The 27,384-nt window shown below is 39.9% G+C and overlaps 1 protein-coding gene across 1 annotated transcript in view; it reads right to left on the minus strand.

The window, feature by feature from the left end:
* Positions 1–1,425: 1,425 nt before the first annotated feature.
* LOC120022991 (thyroid peroxidase-like) overlaps positions 1,426–27,384 on the minus strand; it is a 66,935-nt gene continuing 40,976 nt past the window's right edge. Inside the window, exons 10-12 of the mRNA XM_038966942.1 lie at positions 13,541–13,581; positions 2,120–2,233; positions 1,426–1,626 (exon numbers count right to left, since the gene is read on the minus strand). Of these exons, the coding sequence (XP_038822870.1) occupies positions 1,426–1,626; positions 2,120–2,233; positions 13,541–13,581 (356 nt within the window). The remainder of the gene's footprint in view (positions 1,627–2,119; positions 2,234–13,540; positions 13,582–27,384) is intronic.

The raw sequence follows: 27,384 nt of genomic DNA on the forward strand, positions 1-27,384 counted from the left end.
CCTTCTTTGCGAGACATTGGAAAAGCTCCCTGGTCTTTGTGGTTGAATCTGTGTTGGAAATTCACTGCTCGACTGAGGGACTTTACAGATAATAGTATGTGTGGGGTACGGAGATGAGGTAGTCATTCAAAAATCATGTTCAACACTATTATTGCACACAAAATTTGTCCATGCAACACATTTTTACTCCTGAACATATTCAGGTTTGCCATAACAAAGGAGTTGAAAACTTCACTCAAGACATTTCAGCTTTTAATTTTTAATATATTTGTAAAGATTTCAAAAAGCCTAATTCCACTGACATTATAGGCCAGTAACAAACAAAAAATCTAAGTTCAATCCATTTTAATCCCCATGTGTAAAGACATGTTTAAAAAGTCAAAAGGGGTGTGAATACTTTCTCAATGAACGGTATACTGTACTACTGTCATCCTTATCTTAGCACTACTACAGCTACCGATGCTACCACTATAAAATGATACTCACCGCAGACGGTTGAACGTGGGCATTCAGTGTGTGTGTGTGTGTGTGTGTATCAGGAATCAAGTTAAGACCCAGATGCAGACACGTCAATTTGACAATGGTTTAAATATTCCAACAGGGGCAGGCAATAGACAGGTCAAGGCAGGCAGTAAACCAGAGGTGGGGCAACGGTACCGGATGGCAGGCAGGCAGGCAGTAAACCAGAGGTGGGGCAACGGTACCGGATGGCAGGCAGGCAACAGGGTCAGGGTAGGCAGAGGTCAACAATCCAGAGTTGGGGCAAAGTTACAGGTCGGCAGGCAGGCAGAGTGGTCAGGCAGGCGGGCTCAGAATCAGGACAGGCAAGAATCAAAACCAGGAGGGCGAGAAAAAAGGCGAGACTGGTACAAGCAGTTTCTGAGAACAAAAACGCTGGTTGACTTGACAAACAAGCCGAACTGGCAACGGACAAACAGAGAACACAGGTATAAATACACAGGGGATAATGGGGAAGATGGGCAACACTTGGAGACAATCACAAGGACAGGTGAAACAGATCAGGGCGTGACAGTGTGTGGCTGTGTGATGTTAGGAGGTGACGTTAGTATCGCTTTGTTGTTATTAAAGAGCTGGTTCTCCAAAAATATATTCTTCTAACCCAATAACCCAGTTATTCATACACTGTCTTATGTACACTTCTAGTGTACGATTCCTGTTTCATGTATAATAGGTCAACATTTATATTTACACCTAAATAGACATAACCAAACATAATTATTTTTCATGAAATGGCCATGAACAATGACGTTGCATAATTTTAGAAAGGTCTGGAGCTCAACTTTCTGGTAAAAAAAAAATAGTTATAAATTGCTGAGGTGTACTCATTTGAAGTCTGCGCTGCTGAGAGAGTTGGAGGAGAGAGCAGACAGATGGGCTTTGTGAGACTATAAGACATGACGGCGTTCACAGGGCGCTTTGTACACCAAAATGTCCGTCTGAACCGGTCCAGAACCACTTAAAGTCCACCATATTGGGGACGGAACATCTAAACAGGTTGTTCCAAGGGGAGTTGAGGTTCTCCAGCGAGAGAGGTAACACACTGACGTAGTTCAGAAACATGTCAGTGAAGTTCAGCTCTGGGTCTTTGGCACTTAGGTCCAAAGCCTTACAGAGAAACAGAAGAACAAGCATCTGTCAATGTGCACTTACATCATACAGTACCATAACATGCTGTCATCATTCCCAAATAAATGTTAGTCAACAACCTGCAATGGATAAACACATCCGGATGAATCATCTCAGTGGAGGATTTACAGGAGATAATCATATCCACAGGAATATGGTTGTGTGCTTAGTGGAGTGTTTAGCCAATGTCAAACCTTTGTGACAAAAAAAAGTAGGTCAAGTCTTAATGGTGACGTACACATCACTGTGTCCAAATTCAGCTGTTTTAACTGAAATCGACTTCAAGGACTGAGACTGAAGCAAAACTCAGACGATGTGATCGGAAACAAAGGCTATGCGTGGTGTCAAGAGTATTACGTTTTATATAATCTAACGTGGAAAGAAAAAGATGAATGGATTCAGGATTCTCTCAGTCAATTAACAAAAAGGGGGGGGGGGGGGGGGGGGGTTTGTACTTCAGATGATCTCTGACGAGGCTCCTGGTGAGGTTAAACCAGGCGATCACCTCTGACCTATCACCGCTGTTAAGGGCTAAAGACCAGACACAGGGAAAGGTCAGCTGCTTCACAGCATCAGGGACATCCTCCTGAGGAGAGAAACGGGATGGGTTGGGGTGAATATGCCCCATGTTCTCAACACTTTTCATTTTCATTTCAAAATTGGGCTGACCACAACACAGAAGAAAATGTGTCAAATACTCAAACCAAGTACATTCAAAAACAAGAATACAATTCAGGATGTAGAATAGCTGCATCCTGTTTCTAGGAAGACAGGGGTCTCGCCGTAGTTGTTGAAGACAGTACACGTGTTGGAACCGTTGCCAACCACGTCAGGTTGACTGAGGATGTGACTCTGCGCCGAGGAGGTTATGGAATTCAGGAGCTGCAACGCCAGGAGAATTACTGATTACCGATCGATCACTAAAGCCACTTGAAGTTGGACTAAATCCACTGTTCTAGACTGGGTGGTTCGAGCCCTGAATGCTGATTGGCTGTGTTCTACTATTGGATGCAAAGAAGAAGATTAAGAAGTCCTCATTACTTCAGGTTTGGCGTGTGTCTGACCTTCGAGTGAAAAGCATTGACAGGTCGGGGAATCTGAAGCCAAGGAACGTGGTTCTCAAAAACGAGTGGAAGCTTCCGTTTCCATAGCATTGCAGTGATGTTGGCTCTGTAATACAAAAGGACTGGTCAAATGCATTTTTTTTAATCACTATGGCCCGGTGTTAAACAAACACCTGAATTACTGTAGGTCCCTAGAAGCAGACAGAAGAACAGTTTCAGACTCCAATCCATACCAATCAGGAAGAGCAGAGTATTGCTGTATATTTCCCTCGGTCCCACTGCGCAAAAACTGGTTAAATAATGTTGTTTCCATGTTATTTCAATGCAAAAAAGGCAATGGGAAGACATTGAACAAACATGGAAAACTGATTGGATTTGCAAAAAGTCATCAGCAGAAGGGAATTTTAACCTAAATAACATGGTGCATTTTTTGTTGTTGTTATTTTCCAGATGAAAACTAGACATTGAACTAACGTCTGTGCCCAATGGGTTGTTTCTCAAGTCAGTGTAGAGAGCAGTTAGATTCTGAGTGTTTCTCAAGTCAGTGTAGAGAGCAGTTAGATTCTGAGTGTTTCTCCAGTCAGTGTAATGACATTCTGAGTGTTACTCCAGTCAGTGTAATGACATTCTGAGTGTTACTCCAGTCAGTGTAGAGAGCAGTGTAATGACATTCTGAGTGTTACTCCAGTCAGTGTAATGACATTCTGAGTGTTACTCCAGTCAGTGTAATGACATTCTGAGTGTTACTCCAGTCAGTGTAATGACATTCTGAGTGTTACTCCAGTCAGTGTAATGACATTCTGAGTGTTACTCCAGTCAGTGTAATGACATTCTGAGTTTTACTCCAGTCAGTGTAATGACATTCTGAGTGTTACTCCAGTCAGTGTAATGACATTCTGAGTGTTACTCCAGTCAGTGTAATGACATTCTGAGTGTTACTCCAGTCAGTGTAATGACATTCTGAGTGTTACTCCAGTCAGTGTAATGACATTCTGAGTGTTTCTCCAGTCAGTGTAATGACATTCTGAGTGTTACTCCAGTCAGTGTAATGACATTCTGAGTGTTACTCCAGTCAGTGTAATGACATTCTGAGTGTTACTCCAGTCAGTGTAATGACATTCTGAGTGTTACTCCAGTCAGTGTAATGACATTCTGAGTGTTACTCCAGTCAGTGTAATGACATTCTGAGTGTTACTCCAGTCAGTGTAATGACATTCTGAGTGTTACTCCAGTCAGTGTAATGACATTCTGAGTGTTACTCCAGTCAGTGTAATGACATTCTGAGTGTTTCTCCAGTCAGTGTAATGACATTCTGAGTGTTACTCCAGTCAGTGTAATGACATTCTGAGTGTTACTCCAGTTAGTGTAATGACATTCTGAGTTTTACTCCAGTCAGTGTAATGACATTCTGAGTGTTTCTCCAGTCAGTGTAATGACATTCTGAGTGTTACTCCAGTCAGTGTAATGACATTCTGAGTGTTACTCCAGTCAGTGTAATGACATTCTGAGTGTTACTCCAGTCAGTGTAATGACATTCTGAGTGTTACTCCAGTCAGTGTAATGACATTCTGAGTGTTTCTCCAGTCAGTGTAATGACATTCTGAGTGTTTCTCCAGTCAGTGTAATGACATTCTGAGTGTTTCTCCAGTCAGTGTAATGACATTCTGAGTTTCCAGAGAAAAAAACCAGGAGATCTTAATGCAAAAATAACGAGCTTATTGGCCTAGTTTCAAAAGGCAAAGGCTTGCTTGAGAGAGAGAGAGAGACAGAGCCAGACCATTGTACAATTGGCAGCAACATGCTGAATTGTGAGCACATTTGGATATAAAAATTAGCAATACTAAATCAAATACAGTAAACATTACTTTAAGTAATATCTGTCAAAACAATTTCAGGATTGTAGAAATACAATTCAAAATCAGAAATGTAAATACTGAAATGCGAGTAGAAAGATATGTACCTGAATAGCAGGTCAGTGCATATCAAAGAACAGTCCAAAGTTAGCCGGACCGATGGCTGCCATGTGCCCCTTTAAGTTGGGAGGGAATTTTTGCGAGCTGAGCCAGCTACATAGGAGTGAGGAGAATTGCTGCTTCAACCTGGAAATGAAAAACTATTTAAAAAAAGAGGTGTCTGAAGTTACAGCCTTCTTAAAGGACCTCACAGCAGATTTTAGGTTATTTTACCACTTCAATTAAGAAACAGCTGATGCTTAGCTCATTTAATGTAAAATCGAAAATAGCTTTAGACTCAGAACTCTAATAAAAAAAATGTTAACACTGACAATAGCTTGTGACTTACTCCATTGAAATCACTCTTCAGGGTCACAAAGTCCACATATGAAGCATAGACCTGGAAATGTTCAAAGTTGCTTCCAAGCCATTCCCTGTCACCATAGTTACACACAGGAGAATACTTGGGCGGAACGGGACCAAATCTGTTGACAATCTACCTATTCGTTATTTATAGCTTTAGTTATTCCATCAGTCCAATAGATGGCGATGTTACTCTGTTAATGGTGGTTATAGGGAAGCAACAAGTTAAATACTACATGCAACATCTGGGTCACGTTCAGAAGCCAAACGTTGCAGACGGAAATGCCATGAAAAGAACCAATGTGATTCCTTATTCTACATGTCAGAGATGAGCGTGTTCTACACATATTTAAAACATTGTGTGTTGCTGAACGCGCCCCTCCTATCTGCATGCAAAGGGAATATGGAAGGTGTGTCATAATTGCTAAATGTTTTGATCTTTCATCCAACTCGGAATTCCAATATGGCATTTTTTTTTTTTTTTTTTTAAAGAGTTCCCAGTTGTCTTGGAAGCACCAAAAGAACTGGTCTCAGATGATTGTTCCATTCCACAAATCCATTCTGGAGTTGGGCCTCTTATGACATCAGTTCTATGACATCAACCAAGGTCAAGAATGTACCAGAGCTGCCTAGCTAGCAGCTACACTCAGATTTTCCTGATGTACTGTACACAGGTAGGCCTATGTGAACTCTGCCACGGCACAGGTAAGTAAACGTTCCAATATTAATAGGAAATGTCGTCACATGTATAATACCAATACGTGAGGGTTTAATACTGTGCAGCAGTTTTTTGGGGTTATTTGTCTGCGGTAAAATGGGGTAAATATGTTTATCAAATCAACGTTTATTTGTCACGTGCGCTGAATACAGCAGGTGTAGACCTTACAGTGAAAAGCTTACTTACAGGCTCTAACCAATAGTGCAAAAAAAGGTATTAGGTGAACAATAGGTAGGTAAAGAAATAAAACAACAGTAAAAAGACAGGCTGTATACAGTAGCGAGGCTATAAAAGTAGCGAGGCTACATACAGACACCGGTTAGTCAGGCTGATTGAGGTAGTATGTACATGTAGATATGGTTAAAGTGACTATATGATGAACAGAGAGTAGCAGTAGCGTAAAAGAGGCATTGGCGGGTGGTGGGTGGGACACAATGCAGATAGCCAATGTGCGGGAGCACTGGTTGGTCGGCCCAGCAGCAGAGTAAAAAAAAAAGGGTTGGGGGGGGGGGGGGGGGGGCACACAATGCAAATAGTCCGGGTAGCCATTTGATTATCTGTTCAGGAGTCTTATGTCTTGGGGGTAAAAACTTAAAAAGGCCCAATTTTATCTCAATATCATTTCTGGGTAACAATTAGCTAAATACCTGACAGTTTCTTTTACCATTTTAATTGAAAACAAACAAAAATAGCTTCTTAGCAAAAGCAATTATCAAGCAAGAATTTTGCTATGACTATCTGGACTAACTAGCTGTTATTGGCAGGTTTGGAACTCTTTCTTATTGGTCTATTATCCAATTTACCGCCTATGATGTCACCAGGCAGGCCAAAACTCCATCCCACCAAAACAGGCTGACATTTCTAGCAGTCTTTTCAAACAGCTCTTACACATTTTTGCAGTATTATTCCAACCTCGGTGTGGAAATGCATATAAAACGCAGGAAACCACGTTTTTTGACTGCACTGGGCCTTTTAAAAATGTTATGCTAGCTAGTTAGCGTCTGTCAAAAAATGTTTTAACAAAAAACTAGAATAAAATAGACTTTGGGGTTTTGAGTAAATCTATATGTATTTTGATAAAGCACAGAGTCATTTTGTATTTCTGTATTAGTTAAAACTGTGCTCAGGAGTTGTTAAAATTGCTGCCACCTCTGTGTCTGCTTCAAATTGACTTTAGTGCAGCCGAAAGCTAATTGCATTTTTTTTTTTAAATAAGTGTAACAATAAGGCCAGGAAACACATACACACACTGAAACAAATAGATAGCACCCACAGACATAGTATTTTGAGATTGAGGACTTATTGTGTTACCTAACTTCAATGGATTGGCCTGTCAAATAATCCAAGGTGAACATGAAGGCTTGCTTGGACTGCTTCAGTGACAGTTGATGGACCACATTACCCTTGATGCTGTGTGACAAAACCGTTTTATTAAAAGACAACCCACATACTAACATCCATTGTGTAGAATAGACATCTAGAATATACAGCATTTGGCAGTTACAGTTGAAGTCGGAAGTTTACATACACCTTAGCCAAATATATTTAAACTCAGTTTCACAATTCCTGACATTTAATCCTTGTAAAAATTCCCTGTTTTAGGTCAGTTAGGATCACCACTTTATTTTAAGAATGTGAAATGTCAGAATAATAGTTGAGAGAATGATTTATTTCAGCTTTTATTTCTTTCATCACATTCCCGGTGTGTCAGAAGTTTAAATACACTCAATTATTATTTGGTAGCATTGCCTTTAAATTCTTTACCTTGGGTCAAACATTTCAGGTAGCATTCCAAAAGCTTCCCACAATAAGTTGGGTGAATTTTGGCCCATTCCTCCTGACAGAGCTGGTGTAACTGAATCAGGTTTTTAGGCCTCCTTGCTCGCACACGCTTTTTCAGTTCTGCCCACTCATTTTCTATAGGATTGAGGTCAGAGCTTTGTGATGGCCACTCCAATACCTTGACTTTGTTGTCCTTAAGCCATTTTGCCACAACTTTGGAAGTATGCTTGGAGTCATTGTCCATTTGGAAGACTCATTTGCGACCAAGCTTTAACTTCCTGACCGATGTCTTCAGATGTTGCTTCAATATATCCTCATAATTTTCCTGCCTCATGATGCCATCTATTTTGTGAAGTGCACCAGTTCCTCCTGCAGCAAAGCACCCCCACAACATGATGCTGCCACCCCCTCACAGTTGGGATGGTGTTCTTCGGCTTGCAAGCCCCCCTATTTCCTCCAAACATAACAAATGGTCATTATGGACAAACAGTTCTATTTCTGTTTCATCAGACCAGAAGACATTTCTCCAAAAAGTACAATCTTTGTCCCCATGTGCAGTTGCAAACCGTAGTCTGGCTTTTTTATGGCGGATTTGGAGCAGTGGCTTTTTCCTTGCTGAGCGGCCTTTCAGGTTATGTCGATCTAGGACTCGTTTTACTGTGGATATAGATACTTTTGTACCGGTCTCCTCCAGCATGTTCCCAAAGTCATTTGCTGTTGTTCTGGGATTGATGTGCACTTTTCACATCAAAGTACATTAATCTCTAGGAGACAGAACTTGTCTCCTTCCTGAGCGATATGACCGCTGCGTGGTCCCCTGGTGTTTATACTTGCGTCCTATTAATTGTACAGATGAACGTACCTTCAGGCGTTTGGAAATTGCTCCCAAGGATGAACCCAACTTGTGGAGGTGTACAATTTTTTTTCTTGAGGTCTTGGCTGATTTCTTTTGATTTTCCAATGATGTCAAGCAAAGAGGCACTGAGTTTGAAGGTAGGCCTTGAAATGCATCCACAGGTAGACCTACAATTGACTCAAATGATGTCAATCAGCCTATCAGAAGCTTCTGAAGCCATGACATCATTTTCTGGACTTTTCCAAGCTGTTTAAAGGCACAGTCAACTTAGTGTACGTAAACTTTTGACCCACTGGAATTGTGATACAGTGAATTATAAGTGAAATAATCTGTCTGTAAACAATTAATGGAAAAATTACTTGTGTCATGCACAAAGTAGATGTCCTAACCGACTTGCCAAAACTATAGTTTGTTAACAAGAAATTTGTGGAGTGGTTGAAAAACAAGTTAATGACTTCAGTGTACTTAAGTGTACTTAAACTTCTGACAACTGTATATGCCAAATCATATTAAATAATCATTAGTCCCTGCAAACAGAGCTGAAACTCACATTGCACTATTTTTATTTAAACAGGGAGTCACATTGAGATTAAAAATCCATTGTACAAGAGAGCCCTGTATACATTACAATTAAAACAGAATAATAAATACACACACGTGTTTTTGTATAAAACAATAGAATTCAGCATACAAAATAAACATATTTAATAAAACCATTAATATTAAACTACATAGAGGTTCTCAATCGATAATGTAAAGTGCCTGAGTGGCATCAGCACAACTAACTGCAGTGAACTCTGCAGATTGTTCCACAAATTAGGGGCAAAAAAATAAATCGTTTTCTCAGATAAATAAAGACAAAAAACTCAGATATTCCCAAATCTGTGGAGACTGAAGGTATCTCTAATGTTATCCACTCCTGTGAACGGGTTTGGTAACTTATGATTCTTCACTTAATTAATGAAGTTACATATGAAGGGAGTTTCTGTCAGATTGCTTTGTAAATAATTAAAAGAGAATGCAGCTCTTCTTACAGACAGAGAGGTCCATCCCGGATTTTTACACAAGACAAAGATTCGTCCTAAAATTGCCCCCTGTGATAAAATGTATTGCGGAATGGTAGACTGTGTCCAAGGGTTTTAAAACAGACGTTGCCGCGTGTACGGTAACAATATCACCAAAATCTAATACAGGGAGAAGCGTTGTTTGAACAATCATTCAGCCATTTTCAATACTGAGGCAGGATTTATTTCGATAAAAAAACATTGATCTTAGCTTATTAGTCAGATTCTCTATATGCGTAATGAAGGACAACTTGTCATCAATCCAGACACCCAGGTACTTATATTGAGAAACAAGCTCAATTTGGCCTCGATTTGTAGCGCAAATATGCAGGTCCTCAGGGTCAACATTTCGTGACCTAGATAGCAGCATGAGCTTGGTTTGACTTGTATTTAACACTAATTTAAGTGTTAAATACTGTAAGTGATTTCTGTAAGTGATTTCATACTGTAAGTGATCTGTAAGTGATTTCATGCTGAAGTTCACGAATAGCCTGCTGCACTGGGGTGGCACAGGAATACTAAACTGTCATCTGCATATAGATGAATATTACAAGTATTAACAGTGTTTGCTATGTCATTAATATACAAGGTGAACAATAATGGACCCAAAATAGAACCCTGAGGAACACCTTTTTGAATATCAAGAAATTCAGATTCAACCCCATCTGTCAAGATGGCCTGATTTCTGTTGCTAAGATAATTCTGAAATCAAAAACAGGCTGTATATCCCAGGCATATTCTTGATAACTTTTTCAGCAAAACAGAATGATCAACCGTGTAGAACGCCTTTGACAGGTCAATGAACAAGGCAGCACAGTTCTTTTTAGCATCCAAGATCATTGACAACTAGCGTGATTGCTGTGGTAGTACTACGCCCATGCTTAAACCCTGATTGGCTTATATTGAAAATACAATTATCAGATAAAAAGGAACAAAGTTGTACCTTAACCAAGGATTCAAGAATCTTAGCTCTGTGAACAAGGTAGTCTTAAAATGGGGCGATAGTTGTCAAGATCATTTGTATTCCCACCCTTATGGAGGGCAGCACATATCCGGATTTCCATGCTTTTCGAATACTTCTTGATAACAATGTTAAATAAAAAATGTGAGCTACTGAGCCAGCAATAAACAGAGCTGCACACTTAAACAGACCAGGCTCCAAATGATCAGCCCCTGTGGATTTGTTTTGGTGTTATGTTAGCAAAGCATCCAGGACTACTTTATCAGTGAATTTCCAAAAACTCCTGACCAGCATTTTCAGTATCATTCAATAGATTTTCACCATCAACATCCAAACTACTCTTTTTAAGAGCTGTCTTTGAAATGCATTCAAATATGTAGCCCGCAGAGATAAAATTGTGATTTAATGCATTCATGATATCAATTGTCAGTAATTAAGCCAGAATCTAAATGAATTTATTGGGGGAGAGAAGAGGAGACAACTCTTCATTGATGTAACAGCTTTCCAAAATGTAGCACCCTGTACATTCAGATAGTGTATTAAGATAATAATCTGATTTGGGACCATGGTCACTGGTCACTAATATCCAAAGCAAATACTCCACTCCCAGCATATTACTCTGGAGTATTTGTAAATACTAGGGCAATCAAAGTTGATTTTGTAGGGTCCTTTAAGTTTGGATGAGTAGGCTTTGCAATCAGCTGGGTCAAATTTAGATTAGTCCAAAAATCCAGTCAACATCCTGCATTCTCCATGCAAGATTAAAATCTCGGGAGTAGTAAAAATTGCAATGAAATCAGTGGAGTCACAGCTGATATTCCTTGGGATGACTGAGATGCATGCTTGGGAGGAATAATGGGAGAGAGACCTGGAACACTACTATCTAGTGTCTGAAATTTGGGGATGAGTGTCGTCAGTGTTAGGTTTTAGAGGGTGTCTCAGTCCTGGCTCAATAGCCGTCCAGCTTCTCTATAAAATTAGATAAACAATTATATTTAAGCGGCATTAGACAAAATGCATTGCTATAATTTTTTACAAATAAACAGTAGGTCAAACGAGTGGCTGGAGACTTGCCTTAGCTATTTGGAGTAATTCACAATCTATTACATAGATGGCAATAGCTTAGGACCACTCCTGGTTTACCAAGATGACAATGTTGTTTAGAAGTGTCCAAATAAACCAATTTCAATACCAATACCAATAATCAAAATCCAAACCTTTGCAGAAACCATCTGCAAATGATTGGGAAAAATGGACCAATCTCCCATACATCTGAAGACCCAAGAACGCATAGGAAATACATTCGCAAGAGTTGCATTTGACAGGTTCGTGGGGTCCAGTATCAGCTCAGCTTTCTGGTTTGGTGAGAGGGAGAACTGCCACCTGGGGAGAAGAAGACAGAACACAAATACATTCTGCCTCATCCAGCCAAATCTCCACGTAAACAGCATCAAATTACAAGATTCCAATGGTGCACTTTCACAAAAAAAAGAGTAGGAAACAATTGTTTTACCTCAGATGTTTACGTCTTTGAGATCAGAATATGTTGTGTATTTGGATTATGGACCCAGGTTGATTACAATCTAGTCAGCATCATTGCAGATTTCCTGCTGGCAAACTAAAAGACATGCATGGCGATTTAGATTTTTCAAATATGGAGTAGCATACATGGATTTCTTTAGACAAGGAAGCAACATGTCAACTGTCCGCTACAACAGAAGACAGACAATGTGAACAGATATCACCAGGTATTTCAGCAGGACTCCTGCGATTCCTTGTCTTCTACACAGAAGTTTTATGGGAAGGCTCTGTGCATTCCTCTTACACTGTAAATGGGTTAAAAAAAATATATACTTGACATTTGCAATAATCCATGGCTAATTTTAATAGGAAGTTACTCACACAACCTGGACTAGATGTAAAATATTGAACTCAAAGTAGTATGTTACATTTGGTGTGGTTACATAAAACAGAAAGTTACTTAATAACAGGCAAAAAACGAAAGTATGGTGGTTGGTGCGGGTGGATGAACGCTAAAATGTCTTACTCACGTCGGCCACGGTGAATGAAAGCACACAGTGCTTGGGAGCGGGCTGCGTCGGTGGCACTGTGTTATCCTCAAAGCGAGCGACGGTGTTTAGCTTGTCCGGGAGCAAGATGTTGTCTGAGACACGCCTGGTCTTCCCTTTGTAGTCTGTGATTAGGCTCCTGAGTGGCACAGTGGTATAAGGCACTGCATCTCAGTGCTAGCAGCGTCTCTACAGACCCTGGTTCGATTCCGGGCTGTATCACAACCGGCCATGATTGGGAATCCCATAGGGCGGCGCACAATTAGCCCAGCGTCGTTAGGGCTTGGCTGGGGTAGGCCGTCATTGTAAATAAGAAATTGTCCTTAACTGACTTGCCTAGTTAAATAAAAAAAAAAATTGTAGACCATGACACCACTTTGTTTCTCTACTCTTTGCAATTGCAATTCGTAACATGTCATACGAAATGGGTGATGGACATCTACAAATGAATACATACCATACCAAAAGTAGCATATCTTCAAACATGCAATCCAGGATTTCGAACTGTGGGAATTGAAGGCTGATGGTAAACGTCCAAATTCATCACATTTTTAATGACTGAATGGATGTCAGGAATCTGTTAAAACACATGACCAGAGGTCATCAGCACTGCACAACTCATCATGGCATTCCATCGTGCTTTGCCATTGATAAATTAAAGTACAAGATTGATAGGTTGCTCATTTGGTGTCTTTCACTTTCCAGAAAGGAAGACACGGGGAGACACAGGGGATTGCTATTTGTCAAGTTGAAAGCATGCAGTCACCCTCCCCCACCAAAATGCATTAGCTCTTCCTTTGCGTTCAGTTGCGTCAGAAACTCATTAATATTTTTTTGAAAGACTCTCCTTTCTCCAGCTGCTCAAAACAGAAGGTTCAGGTCATACGTGTCATTCAATGTTCCAGATTTCAATGTCAACTGTGTCCTTTTGGTTAAGGTAAGCAGCGACAATGATTCCTTCTACAAATAAAACTGAGAAGAGAAATAAAGTGGCGCATGTCAGTGAGTGGCACAGCAATGTTATTGAGGGGATAACCATCCAGACAAACACTTAGGCCACTTACGCTGGAGAAGCCGGGATTGAGGACTTGTAACTCGTGCAGTTCTGCAATAACAGAAAAGATGCCAAAGTTCCTCAGGAGCCAGTCAGTGATTCCACTGGTGTTTGAGACAGATGGGATCTGAAACTAAATACTTTAAATCCCCGTAAGCAGATGACTTGAGTGGATTGGCCCAGAGAAGTGTGGTTGTGCTTTCCAGAATCATTTATTACCTAATGAGTCATTTCTCTAAAGGAATGGATGAAATGAGTGAATATCACTCCGTTGTTCTCTGTCCGTGGAGGCTGATTGGCTGCTTAGAGCGTCAATGCGGAAACAGAGAACAGAGCCTATGTTACCTTGACTTCTTATTCAATTGTAAGCATATCACCCATTGCATTGAAGATGGCACTGGGTATCATGGCATTACATACACAATTGGGTAGGTCTGACAACTGAAGTTCTTGGATCTGAGACAGGAATGGAAATTCCTGGATGGAGATTCGAAGAATGGTTGGAGCTTCTTCTGGAACCACTTGTCAACGAAACCAGAGTCGTTCAGCTCTGTGCATTAATGAAGTTGTTGATTTTGAGCTCTCCGATGGCATCAAGGACATGTGGCATAGCTGGACTGCTGATGTTGGGCTTCTGGAAAGGTAGAAACAGTTCCCATTGACAAAGTCGACACATTGCCAATATTTTGTTCTAATTCTGGGATTAAACATACCATGCTGGAGCACTCCAGAAGAACCATATACAAAACAGCAGCTTCCACATCTCTGTTGAGTACGTCTTTTTGCTTGCCAATTGGTATTTCAGCAGCATCGCTAAGTTGTCCGCTGAGAGACACGATGTGTCTCAAAGAAAATAACGCAGGGTAGTGAACAAAATGAGACAACTGTGACATCATCATGAGAAACAACAAATACGAGGAGAGAATTGTGTCCGTTGCTACCGACAACATTCCCTGATGAATTTAAAAAGCTAACTGAGGAACAGGCATATTCAGAGATGTTAAAATTGCAAAGGGATTCAGAGGAATTGCCAAACAACAAGTGTTGCTCCAGTTGTGAGCTGTAGGAAACGGTCATGAAAAATACATGTTTACAAATGATAAGTCAGAGAGGCTCAATTTCTTACACCATGCACTGCACAAGAAAGTACTGGACCCACCTGCTGATTTCAGCACAAAGTTGTTCCTCAAAAAAAATAAAGAGAACTAAAAAAAAAAAAAATAGTTCTTTAGACATAAAACAAATTGCCTCTTTGCACATCTTTGTACAACTTATCATCTTTGTACAGATATCTGAACAATGCAGATATATGATGTATGGCCCTTCCATGTAAACAAGTGTCTAATTTGAATAAGATCCCATTCAGGGAGGACTTACCACAACAAAAGGTGGAGGCCTTGAGCAATCTTTGAGGAAGATAGTTGAAATAAGGACATTCAATTAATAACAGGAAGACTTATGAGAAAACAAAATGAAAAAAAAATACATTGACTGCTTTAATGAAACCCCAGTGTAGCTCCATTGTTAGGCTACTGGAATTATTAGCACTTGGTTTTGTTCAGTTTTAAAAAATCAGCTGCCTAATGGAGCAACAGCAGAGCAGGCTCAACTTGCCTGATGCCATAATTGCCATATATTGTCAGCCTTTCACCAGAAATATCAGTTTCAGGTTTAATGTAGCTCTCAAGAACCCAAGTGGGCTCTATACCCAGGTCATAGCCAGCGGGGTTCTCAGCTGGTAGGCCTACTAATCACAGCTGGCTCCCTCGTGAATAGAATCCTGACACTCTGTTTAATCCCATCCCTCTGTTTAAATGCAAATAAGCCTCACTTGCAATAGGCCTACAGTTTTGGAAACATTTGGGATTTAACACTCATATAAGCAAGAACTAATTTGTCAAATACAAAAGATACACTTACTGTGTTGCAGTTACACCTGGACGTTTTCACACGTAGCCTCGGCTACGACCTTGTCATATAGCGAAATGTGTTTTATGAATGAACATTTCCTCTGCATGCTGGGGCTGGGCACAGGCTAACATCACAATGTCCAAAACCATACAAAAGAAAACTTCATCCTAGCTATATAGCCCAGGCGCGTGTCAAACTCATTCCATGGAGGGCCTAGTGTCTGTGGGTTATGGTTTTTTCCATTCAATTAAGACCTAGACAACAAGGTGAAGGGAGTTATTTACCAATTAATGACCTTATTTCATCAAGCAAGTACAAGGGAGGAGACAAAAAACTCAGAGACACTTGGCCCTCGGTGGAATGAGTTTGACGTGATTTAGCTGTCTTGAGTTTTGGCATGTCGTGAAGAAGGAAGCCTGTTTCTCTGAAAATGCTGATGAAACATAATGAGTACAAAACACAGAATATGAAGATAAAGAAATTCCTATTGACAAAAAAACCCAACCTGAATAGATAGAGATCGTTACTAACCCTAATTTGTCCAGAATTTGATATGATAGTTACCTACTGTTCTGTACAGTAGAGCATTGTTATGTAGTACACTACTTAACAGTTTGTAAATTTAGAATATTTACACATAAACTCACAATGGAAAAGATGAATGAGCAACACGATTAACAGGTATAACAATATGTAGATAAAAAATTCATTTGAAATTCATGAACAACACTTCAAATAAAGTGTTACCATCATTTGTATGTGTACATCAAAAAAATAACCTCAATACCCTAGTGTGCAACTCTAGTGTGGTGCTAGTTACTGGGCTAATGGTTATTGGTACATGTTGTGTTACAGCAAGATATTTTATCATCATGACATTTATTTTTAGAAAGTGTTGGCGAATCTGTTTTACCAAAGCAATAATGCCCACAAAAATCCCTCAAAGCCATTACAATACACAACCGGCCTCTCAGGCAATAAACAACATATCTATGGTGTCACGCATGAATAAACAACATATCTATGGTGTCACGCATGAATAAACAACATATCTATGGTGTCACGCATGAATAAACAACATATCTATGGTGTCACGCATGAATAAACAACATATCTATGGTGTCACGCATGAATAAACAACATATCTATAGTGTCACGCATGAATAAACAACATATCTATGGTGTCACGCATGAATAAACAACATATCTATGGTGTCACGCATGAATAAACATCATATCTATGGTGTCACGCATGAATAAACAACATATCTATGGTGTCACGCATGAATAAACATCATATCTATGGTGTCACGCATGAATAAACAACATATCTATGGTGTCACGCATGAATAAACAACATATCTATGGTGTCACGCATGAATAAACATCATATCTATGGTGTCACGCATGAATAAACAACATATCTATGGTGTCACGCATGAATAAACAACATATCTATGGTGTCACGCATGAATAAACAACATATCTATGGTGTCACGCATGAATAAACATCATATCTATGGTGTCACGCATGAATAAACAACATATCTATGGTGTCACGCATGAATAAACAACATATCTATGGTGTCACGCATGAATAAACAACATATATATGGTGTCACGCATGAATAAACATCATATCTATGGTGTCACGCATGAATAAACATCATATCTATGGTGTCACGCATGAATAAACATCATATCTATGGTGTCACGCATGAATAAACAACATATCTATGGTGTCACGCATGAATAAACAACATATCTATGGTGTCACGCATGAAAAAACATCATATCTATAGTGTCACGCATGAATAAACATCATATCTATGGTGTCACGCATGAATAAACATCATATCTATGGTGTCACGCATGAATAAACAACATATCTATGGTGTCACGCATGAATAAACAACATATCTATGGTGTCACGCATGAATAAACATCATATCTATGGTGTCAATCAATCAATCAATCAATCAAGTTTATTTTATATAGCCCTTCGTACATCAGCTAATATCTCGAAGTGCTGTACAGAAACCCAGCCTAAAACCCCAAACAGCTAGTAATGCAGGTGTAGAAGCACGGTGGCTAGGAAAAACTACCTAGAAAGGCCAAAACCTAGGAAGAAACCTAGAGAGGAACCAGGCTATGAGGGGTGGCCAGTCCTCTTCTGGCTGTGCCGGGTGGAGATTATAACAGAACTATGCCAAGATGTTCAAAAATGTTCATAAGTGACAAGCATGGTCAAATAATAATCATGAATAAATGTCAGTTGGCTTTTCATAGCCGATCATTAAGAGTTGAAAACAGCAGGTCTGGGACAGGTAGGGGTTCCATAACCGCAGGCAGAACAGTTGAAACTGGAATAGCAGCAAGGCCAGGCGGACTGGGGACAGCAAGGAGTCATCATGCCCGGTAGTCCTGACGTATGGTCCTAGGGCTCAGGTTCTCAGAGAGAGAGAAAGAAAGAGAGAACGAGAGAATTAGAGAGAGCATACTTAAATTCACACAGGACACTGGATAAGACAGGAGAAGTACTCCAGGTATAACCAACTGACCCTAGCCCCCCGACACATAAACTACTGCAGCATAAATACTGGAGGCTGAGACAGGAGCGGTCAGGAGACACTGTGGCCCCATCCGAAGATACCCCCGGACAGGGCCAAACAGGAAGGATATAACCCCACCCACTTTGCCAAAGCACAGCCCCCGCACCACTAGAGGGATATCTTCAACCACCAACTTACAATCCTGAGACAAGGCCGAGTATAGCCCACAAAGATCTCCACCACAGCACAAACCAAGGGGGGGCGCCAACCCAGACAGGAAGATCACGTCAGTAACTCAACCCACTCAAGTGACGCACCCCTCCTAGGGACGGCATGAAAGAGCACCAGTAAGCCAGTGACTCAGCCCCTGTAATAGGGTTAGAGGCAGAGAATCCCAGTGGAGAGAGGGGAACCGGCCAGGCAGAGACAGCAAGGGCGGTTCGTTGCTCCAGAGCCTTTCCGTTCACCTTCACACTCCTGGGCCAGACTACACTCAATCATATGACCTACTGAAGAGATAAGTCTTCAGTAAAGACTTAAAGGTTGAGACCGAGTCTGCGTCTCTCACATGGGTAGGCAGACTGTTCCATAAAAATGGAGATCTATAGGAGAAAGCCCTGCCTCCCGCTGTTTGCTTAGAAATTCTAGGGACAATTAGGAGGCCTGCGTCTTGTGACCGTAGCGTACGTATAGGTATGTACGGCAGGACCAACTCGGAAAGATAGGTAGGAGCAAGCCCATGTAACGCTTTATAGGTTAACAGTAAAACCTTGAAATCAGCCCTTGCCTTAACAGGAAGCCAGTGTAGGGAAGCTAGCACTGGAGTAATATGATCAAATTTCTTGGTTCTAGTCAGGATTCTAGCAGCCGTATTTAGCACTAACTGAAGTTTATTTAGTGCTTTATCCGGATAGCCGGAAAGTTGAGCATTGCAGTAGTCTAACCTAGAAGTAACAAATGCATGGATTAATTTTTCTGCATCATTTTTGGACAGAAAATTTCTGATTTTTGCAATGTTACGTAGATGGAAAAAAGCTGTCCTTGAAACAGTCTTGATATGTTCGTCAAAAGAGAGATCAGGGTCAAGAGTAACGCCGAGGTCCTTCACAGTTTTATTTGAGACGACTTTACAACCATCAAGATGAATTGTCAGATTTAACAGAAGATCTCTTTGTTTCTTGGGACCTAGAACAAGCATCTCTGTTTTGTCCGAGTTTAAAAGTAGAAAGTTTTCAGCCATCCACTTCCTTATGTCTGAAACACAGGCTTCTAGCGAGGGCAATTTTGGGGCTTCACCATGTTTCATTGAAATGTACAGCTGTGTGTCATCCGCATAGCAGTGAAAGTTAACATTATGTTTTCGAATAACATCCCCAAGAGGTAAAATATATAGTGAAAACAATAGTGGTCCTAAAACGGAACCTTGAGGAACACCGAAATGTACAGTTGATTTGTCAGAGGACAAACCATTCACAGAGACAAACTGATATCTTTCCGACAGGTAAGATCTAAACCAGGCCAGAACTTGTCCGTGTAGACCAATTTGGGTTTCCAGTCTCTCCAAAAGAATGTGGTGATCGATGGTGTCAAAGGCAGCACTAAGGTCTAGTAGCACGAGGACAGATGCAGAGCCTCGGTCTGACGCCATTAAAAGGTCATTTACCACCTTCACAAGTGCAGTCTCAGTGCTATGATGGGGTCTAAAACCAGACTGAAGCATTTCGTATACATTGTTTGTCTTCAGAAAGGCAGTGAGTTGCTGCGCAACAGCTTTTTCTAAAATTTTTGAGAGGAATGGAAGATTCGATATAGGCCGATAGTTTTTTATATTTTCCGGGTCAAGGTTTGGCTTTTTCAAGAGAGGCTTTATCACTGCCACTTTTAGTGAGTTTGGTACACATCCGGTGGATAGAGAGCTGTTTATTATGTTCAACATAGGAGGGCCAAGCACAGGAAGCAGCTCTTTCAGTAGTTTAGTAGGAATAGGATCCAGTATGCAGCTTGAAGGTTTAGAGGCCATGATCATTTTCATCATTGTGTCAAGAGATATAGTACTAAAACACTTAAGTGTCTCTCCCGATCCCAGGCCCTGGCAGAGCTGTGCAGATCCAGGACAGCTAAGCCCTGGAGGAATACGCAGATTCAAAGAGGAGTCCGTAATTTGCTTTCTAATGGTCATGATCTTTTCCTCAAAGAAGTTCATGAATTTATTACTGCTGAAGTGAAAGCCATCATCTCTTGGGGAATGCTGCTTTTTAGTTAGCTTTGCAACAGTATCAAAAATAAATTTTGGATTGTTCTTATTTTCCTCGATTAAGTTGGAAAAGTAGGATGATCGAGCAGCAGTGAGGGCTCTTCGGTACTGCACGGTACTGTCTTTCCAAGCTAGTCGGAAGACTTCCAGTTTGGTGTGGCGCCATTTCCGTTCCAATTTCCTGGAAGCTTGCTTCAAAGCTCGGGTATTTTCTGTATACCAGGGAGCTAGTTTCTTATGACAAATGTTTTTTGTTTTTAGGGGTGCAACTGCATCTAGGGTATTGCGCAAGGTTAAATTGAGTTCCTCAGTTAAGTGGTTAACTGATTTTTGTCCTCTGACGTCATTGGGTAGGCAGAAGGAGTCTGGAAGGGCATCAAGGAATTTTTGTGTTGTCTGAGAATTTATAGCACGACTTTTGATGCTCCTTGGTTGGGGTCTGAGCAGATTATTTGTTGCGATTGCAAACGTAATAAAATGGTGGTCCGATAGTCCAGGATTATGTGGAAAAACATTAAGATCTACAACATTTATTCCATGGGACAAAACTAGGTCCAGAGTATGACAGTGGCAGTGAGTAGGTCCAGAAACATGTTGGACAAAACCCACTGAGTCGATGATGGCTCCGAAAGACTTTTGGAGTGGGTCTGTGGACTTCTCCATATGAATATTAAAATCACCAAAAATTAGAATATGATCTGCTATGACTACAAGGTCTGATAGGAATTCAGGGAACTCAGAGAGGAACGCTGTATATGGCCCAGGAGGCCTGTAAACAGTAGCTATAAAAAGTGATTGAGTAGGCTGCATAGATTTCATGACTAGAAGCTCAAAAGACGAAAACGTCATTTTTTTTTTTGTAAATTGAAATTTGCTATCGTAAATGTTAGCAACACCTCCGCCTTTGCGGGATGCACGGGGGATATGGTCACTAGTGTAACCAGGAGGTGAGGCCTCATTTAACACAGTAAATTCATCAGGCTTAAGCCATGTTTCAGTCAGGCCAATCACATCAAGATTATGATCAGTGATTAGTTCATTGACTATGACTGCCTTTGAAGTGAGGGATCTAACATTAAGTAACCCTATTTTGAGATGTGAGGTATCACGATCTCTTTCAATAATGGCAGGAATGGAGGAGGTCTTTATCCTAATAAGATTGCTAAGGCGAACACCGCTATGCTTAGTTTTGCCCAACCTAGGTCGAGGCACAGACACAGTCTCAATGGGTATGGCTGAGCTGACTACACTGACTGTGCTATTGGCAGACTCCACTAAGCTGGCAGGTTGGCTAACAGCCTGCTGCCTGGCCTGCACCCTATTTCATTGTGGGGCTAGAGGAGTTAGAGCCCTATCTATGTTGGTAGATAAGATGAGAGCACCCCTCCAGCTAGGATGGAGTCCGTCACTCCTCAGCAGGTCAGGCTTGGTCCTGTTTGTGGGTGAGTCCCAGAAAGAGGGCCAATTATCTACAAATTCTATCTTTTGGGAGGGGCAGAAAACAGTTTTCAACCAGCGATTGAGTGCTGAGACTCTGCTGTAGAGCTCGTCACTCCCCCTAACTGGGAGGGGGCCAGAGACAATTACTCGATGCCGACACATCTTTCTAGCTGATTTACACGCTGAAGCTATGTTGCACTTGGTGACCTCTGACTGTTTCATCCTAACATCGTTGGTGCCGACGTGGATAACAATATCTCTATACTCTCTACACTCGCCAGATTTAGCTTTAGCCAGCACCATCTTTAGATTAGCCTTAACGTCGGTAGCCCTGCCCCCTGGTAAACAGTGTATGATCGCTGGGTGATTCGTTTTAAGTCTAATACTGCGGGTAATGGAGTCGCCAATGACTAGGGTTTTCAATTTGTCAGAGCTAATGGTTGGAGCCTTCGGCGTCTCAGACCCCGTAGCGGGAGGAGTAGAGACAAGAGAAGACTCAGCCTCAGACTCCGACTCGCTACATAATGGGGAGAACCGGTTGAAAGTTTCTGTCGGCTGAATGAGCGACACCGGTTGAGCATTCCAACAGCATTTCCCTCCAGAAGCCATGAGAAAGTTGTCCGGCTGCGGGGACTGTGCGGGGGGGTTTATACTAACGTTACTATCTGTACTTACTGGTGGCACAGACGCTGTTTCTTCCTTTCCTACACTGAAATTACCCTTGCCTAACGATTGCGTCTGAAGCTGGGCTTGTAGCACAGCTATCCTCGCCGTAAGGCGATCGTTCTCCTGTATATTATGAGTACAGCGACTGCAATTAGAAGACATCATGTTAATGTTACTACTTAGCTTCGGCTGTTGAAGGTGCTGACGAACCATGTCCAGATAAAGCGTCCGGAGTGAAAAAGTTGAATGAGGGGAAAAAGTTTTGATGGAAAAACTAAAAATATAAACGGTAATTAAAAACAAAAAAAACAAAACGTAAAGTTGTCAGCTAGCAAAGTAAAGTTGGCAGCAAAACGCACAGCAACAAAACGCACAGCAACACGTCTGCAAATTCAACAGGAAGTCACGCATGAATAAACAACATATCTATGGTGTCACGCATGAATAAACAACATATCTATGGTGTCACGCATGAATAAACAACATATCTATGGTGTCACGCATGAATAAACATCATATCTATGGTGTCACGCATGAATAAACAACATATCTATGGTGTCACGCATGAATAAACAACATATCTATGGTGTCACGCATGAATAAACAACATATCTATGGTGTCACGAATGAATAAACAACATATATATGGTGTCACGCATGAATAAAAAACATATCTATGGTGTCACGCATGAATAAACATCATATCTATGGTGTCACGCATGAATAAACAACATATCTATGGTGTCACGCATGAATAAACAACATATCTATGGTGTCACGCATGAATAAACATCATGTCTATGGTGTCACGCATGAATAAACAACATATCTATGGTGTCACGCATGAATAAACAACATATCTATGGTGTCACGCATGAATAAACAACATATCTATGGTGTCACGCATGAATAAACAACATATATATGGTGTCACGCATGAATAAACAACATATCTATGGTGTCACGCATGAATAAACATCATATGATTGGTGTCACGCATGAATAAACAACATATCTATAGTGTCACATATGAATAAACAACATATCTATGGTGTCACGCATGAATAAACATCATATCTATGGTGTCAAGCATGAATAAACAACATATCTATGGTGTCACGCATGAATAAACAACATATCTATGGTGTCACGCATGAATAAACAACATATCTATGGTGTCACGCATGAATAAACAACATATATATGGTGTCACGCATGAATAAACAACATATCTATGGTGTCACGCATGAATAAACATCATATGATTGGTGTCACGCATGAATAAACAACATATCTATAGTGTCACATATGAATAAACAACATATCTATGGTGTCACGCATGAATAAACATCATATCTATGGTGTCAAGCATGAATAAACAACATATCTATGGTGTCACGCATGAATAAACAACATATCTATGGTGTCACGCATGAATAAACATCATATCTATGGTGTCACGCATGAATAAACAACATATCTATGGTGTCACGCATGAATAAACAACATATCTATGGTGTCACGCATGAATAAACATCATATCTATGGTGTCACGCATGAATAAACATCATATCTATGGTGTCACGCATGAATAAACATCATATCTATGGTGTCACGCATGAATAAACAACATATCTATGGTGTCACGCATGAATAAACAACATATCTATGGTGTCACGCATGAATGAACATCATATCTATGGTGTCACGCATGAATAAACAACATATCTATGGTGTCACGCATGAATAAACATCATATCTATGGTGTCACGCATGAATAAACATCATATCTATGGTGTCACGCATGAATAAACATCATATCTATGGTGTCACGCATGAATAAACAACATATCTATGGTGTCACGCATGAATAAACAACATATCTATGGTGTCACGCATGAATAAACATCATATATATGGTGTCACGCATGAATAAACAACATATCTATGGTGTCACGCATGAATAAACAACATATCTATGGTGTCACGCATGAATAAACAACATATCTATAGTGTCACGCATGAATAAACAACATATCTATGGTGTCACTTATGAATAAACATATATATAGTGTCACGCATGAATAAACAACATATCTATGGTGTCACGCATGAATAAACAACATATCTATGGTGTCACGCATGAATAAACAACATATCTATAGTGTCAAGCATGAATAAACATCATATCTATGGTGTCACGCATGAATAAACAACATATCTATGGTGTCACGCATGAATAAACAACATATATATGGTGTCACGCATGAATAAACATCATATCTATGGTGTCACGCATGAATAAACAACATATCTATGGTGTCACGCATGAATAAACATCATATCTATGGTGTCACGCATGAATAAACATCATATATACGGTGTCACGTATGAATAAACAACATATCTATTGTGTCACGCATGAATAAACATCATATCTATGGTGTCACGCATGAATAAACAACATATCTATAGTGTCACGCATGAATAAACATCATATCTATGGTGTCACGCATGAATAAACAACATATCTATGGTGTCACGCATGAAAAAACAACATATCTATGGTGTCACGCATGAATAAACAACATATATAGGGTGTCACGCATGAATAAACATCATATCTATGGTGTCACGCATGAATAAACAACATATCTATGGTGTCACGCATGAATAAACATCATATCTATGGTGTCACGCATGAATAAACAACATATCTATGGTGTCACGCATGAATAAACAACATATCTATGGTGTCACGCATGAATAAACATCATATCTATGGTGTCACGCATGAATAAACAACATATCTATGGTGTCACGCATGAATAAACAACATATCTATGGTGTCACGCATGAATAAACAACATATCTATGGTGTCACGAATGAATAAACAACATATCTATGGTGTCACGAATGAATAAACAACATATATATGGTGTCACGCATGAATAAACAACATATCTATGGTGTCACGCATGAATAAACATCATATCTATGGTGTCACGCATGAATAAACAACATATCTATGGTGTCACGCATGAATAAACAACATATCTATGGTGTCACGCATGAATAAACATCATGTCTATGGTGTCACGCATGAATAAACAACATATCTATGGTGTCACGCATGAATAAACAACATATCTATGGTGTCACGCATGAATAAACAACATATCTATGGTGTCACGCATGAATAAACAACATATATATGGTGTCACGCATGAATAAACAACATATCTATGGTGTCACGCATGAATAAACATCATATGATTGGTGTCACGCATGAATAAAAACATATCTATAGTGTCACATATGAATAAACAACATATCTATGGTGTCACGCATGAATAAACATCATATCTATGGTGTCAAGCATGAATAAACAACATATCTATGGTGTCACGCATGAATAAACAACATATCGATGGTGTCACGCATGAATAAACAACATATCTATGGTGTCACGCATGAATAAACATCATATCTATGGTGTCACGCATGAATAAACATCATATCTATGGTGTCACGCATGAATAAACATCATATCTATGGTGTCACGCATGAATAAACATCATATCTATGGTGTCACGCATGAATAAACAACATATCTATGGTGTCACGCATGAATAAACAACATATCTATGGTGTCACGCATGAATAAACAACATATCTATGGTGTCACGCATGAATAAACATCATATCTATGGTGTCACGCATGAATAAACAACATATCTATGGTGTCACGCATGAATAAACAACATATCTATGGTGTCACGCATGAATGAACATCATATCTATGGTGTCACGCATGAATAAACAACATATCTATGGTGTCACGCATGAATAAACAACATATCTATGGTGTCACGCATGAATAAACATCATATCTATGGTGTCACGCATGAATAAACATCATATCTATGGTGTCACGCATGAATAAACATCATATCTATGGTGTCACGCATGAATAAACATCATATCTATGGTGTCACGCATGAATAAACAACATATCTATGGTGTCACGCATGAATAAACAACATATCTATGGTGTCACGCATGAATAAACATCATATATATGGTGTCACGCATGAATAAACAACATCTATGCTGTCACGCATGAATAAACAACATATCTATGGTGTCACGCATGAATAAACAACATATCTATAGTGTCACGCATGAATAAACAACATATCTATGGTGTCAATTATGAATAAACATCATATCTATAGTGTCACGCATGAATAAACAACATATCTATGGTGTCACGCATGAATAAACAACATATCTATGGTGTCACGCATGAATAAACAACATATCTATAGTGTCACGCATGAATAAACATCATATCTATGGTGTCACGCATGAATAAACAACATATCTATGGTGTCACGCATGAATAAACAACATATATATGGTGTCACGCATGAATAAACATCATATCTATGGTGTCACGCATGAATAAACAACATATCTATGGTGTCACGCATGAATAAACATCATATCTATGGTGTCACGCATGAATAAACATCATATATACGGTGTCACGCATGAATAAACAACATATCTATTGTGTCACGCATGAATAAACATCATATCTATGGTGTCACGCATGAATAAACAACATATCTATAGTGTCACGCATGAATAAACATCATATCTATGGTGTCACGCATGAATAAACAACATATCTATGGTGTCACGCATGAAAAAACAACATATCTATGGTGTCACGCATGAATAAACAACATATATAGGGTGTCACGCATGAATAAACATCATATCTATGGTGTCACGCATGAATAAACAACATATCTATGGTGTCACGCATGAATAAACAACATATCTATGGTGTCACGCATGAATAAACAACATATCTATAGTGTCACGCATGAATAAACAACATATCTATGGTGTCACTTATGAATAAACATATATATAGTGTCACGCATGAATAAACAACATATCTATGGTGTCACGCATGAATAAACAACATATCTATGGTGTCACGCATGAATAAACAA

This window comes from Salvelinus namaycush, chromosome 28 (assembly GCF_016432855.1).
Source record: "Salvelinus namaycush isolate Seneca chromosome 28, SaNama_1.0, whole genome shotgun sequence".
NCBI classification, from domain to species: domain Eukaryota; kingdom Metazoa; phylum Chordata; class Actinopteri; order Salmoniformes; family Salmonidae; genus Salvelinus; species Salvelinus namaycush.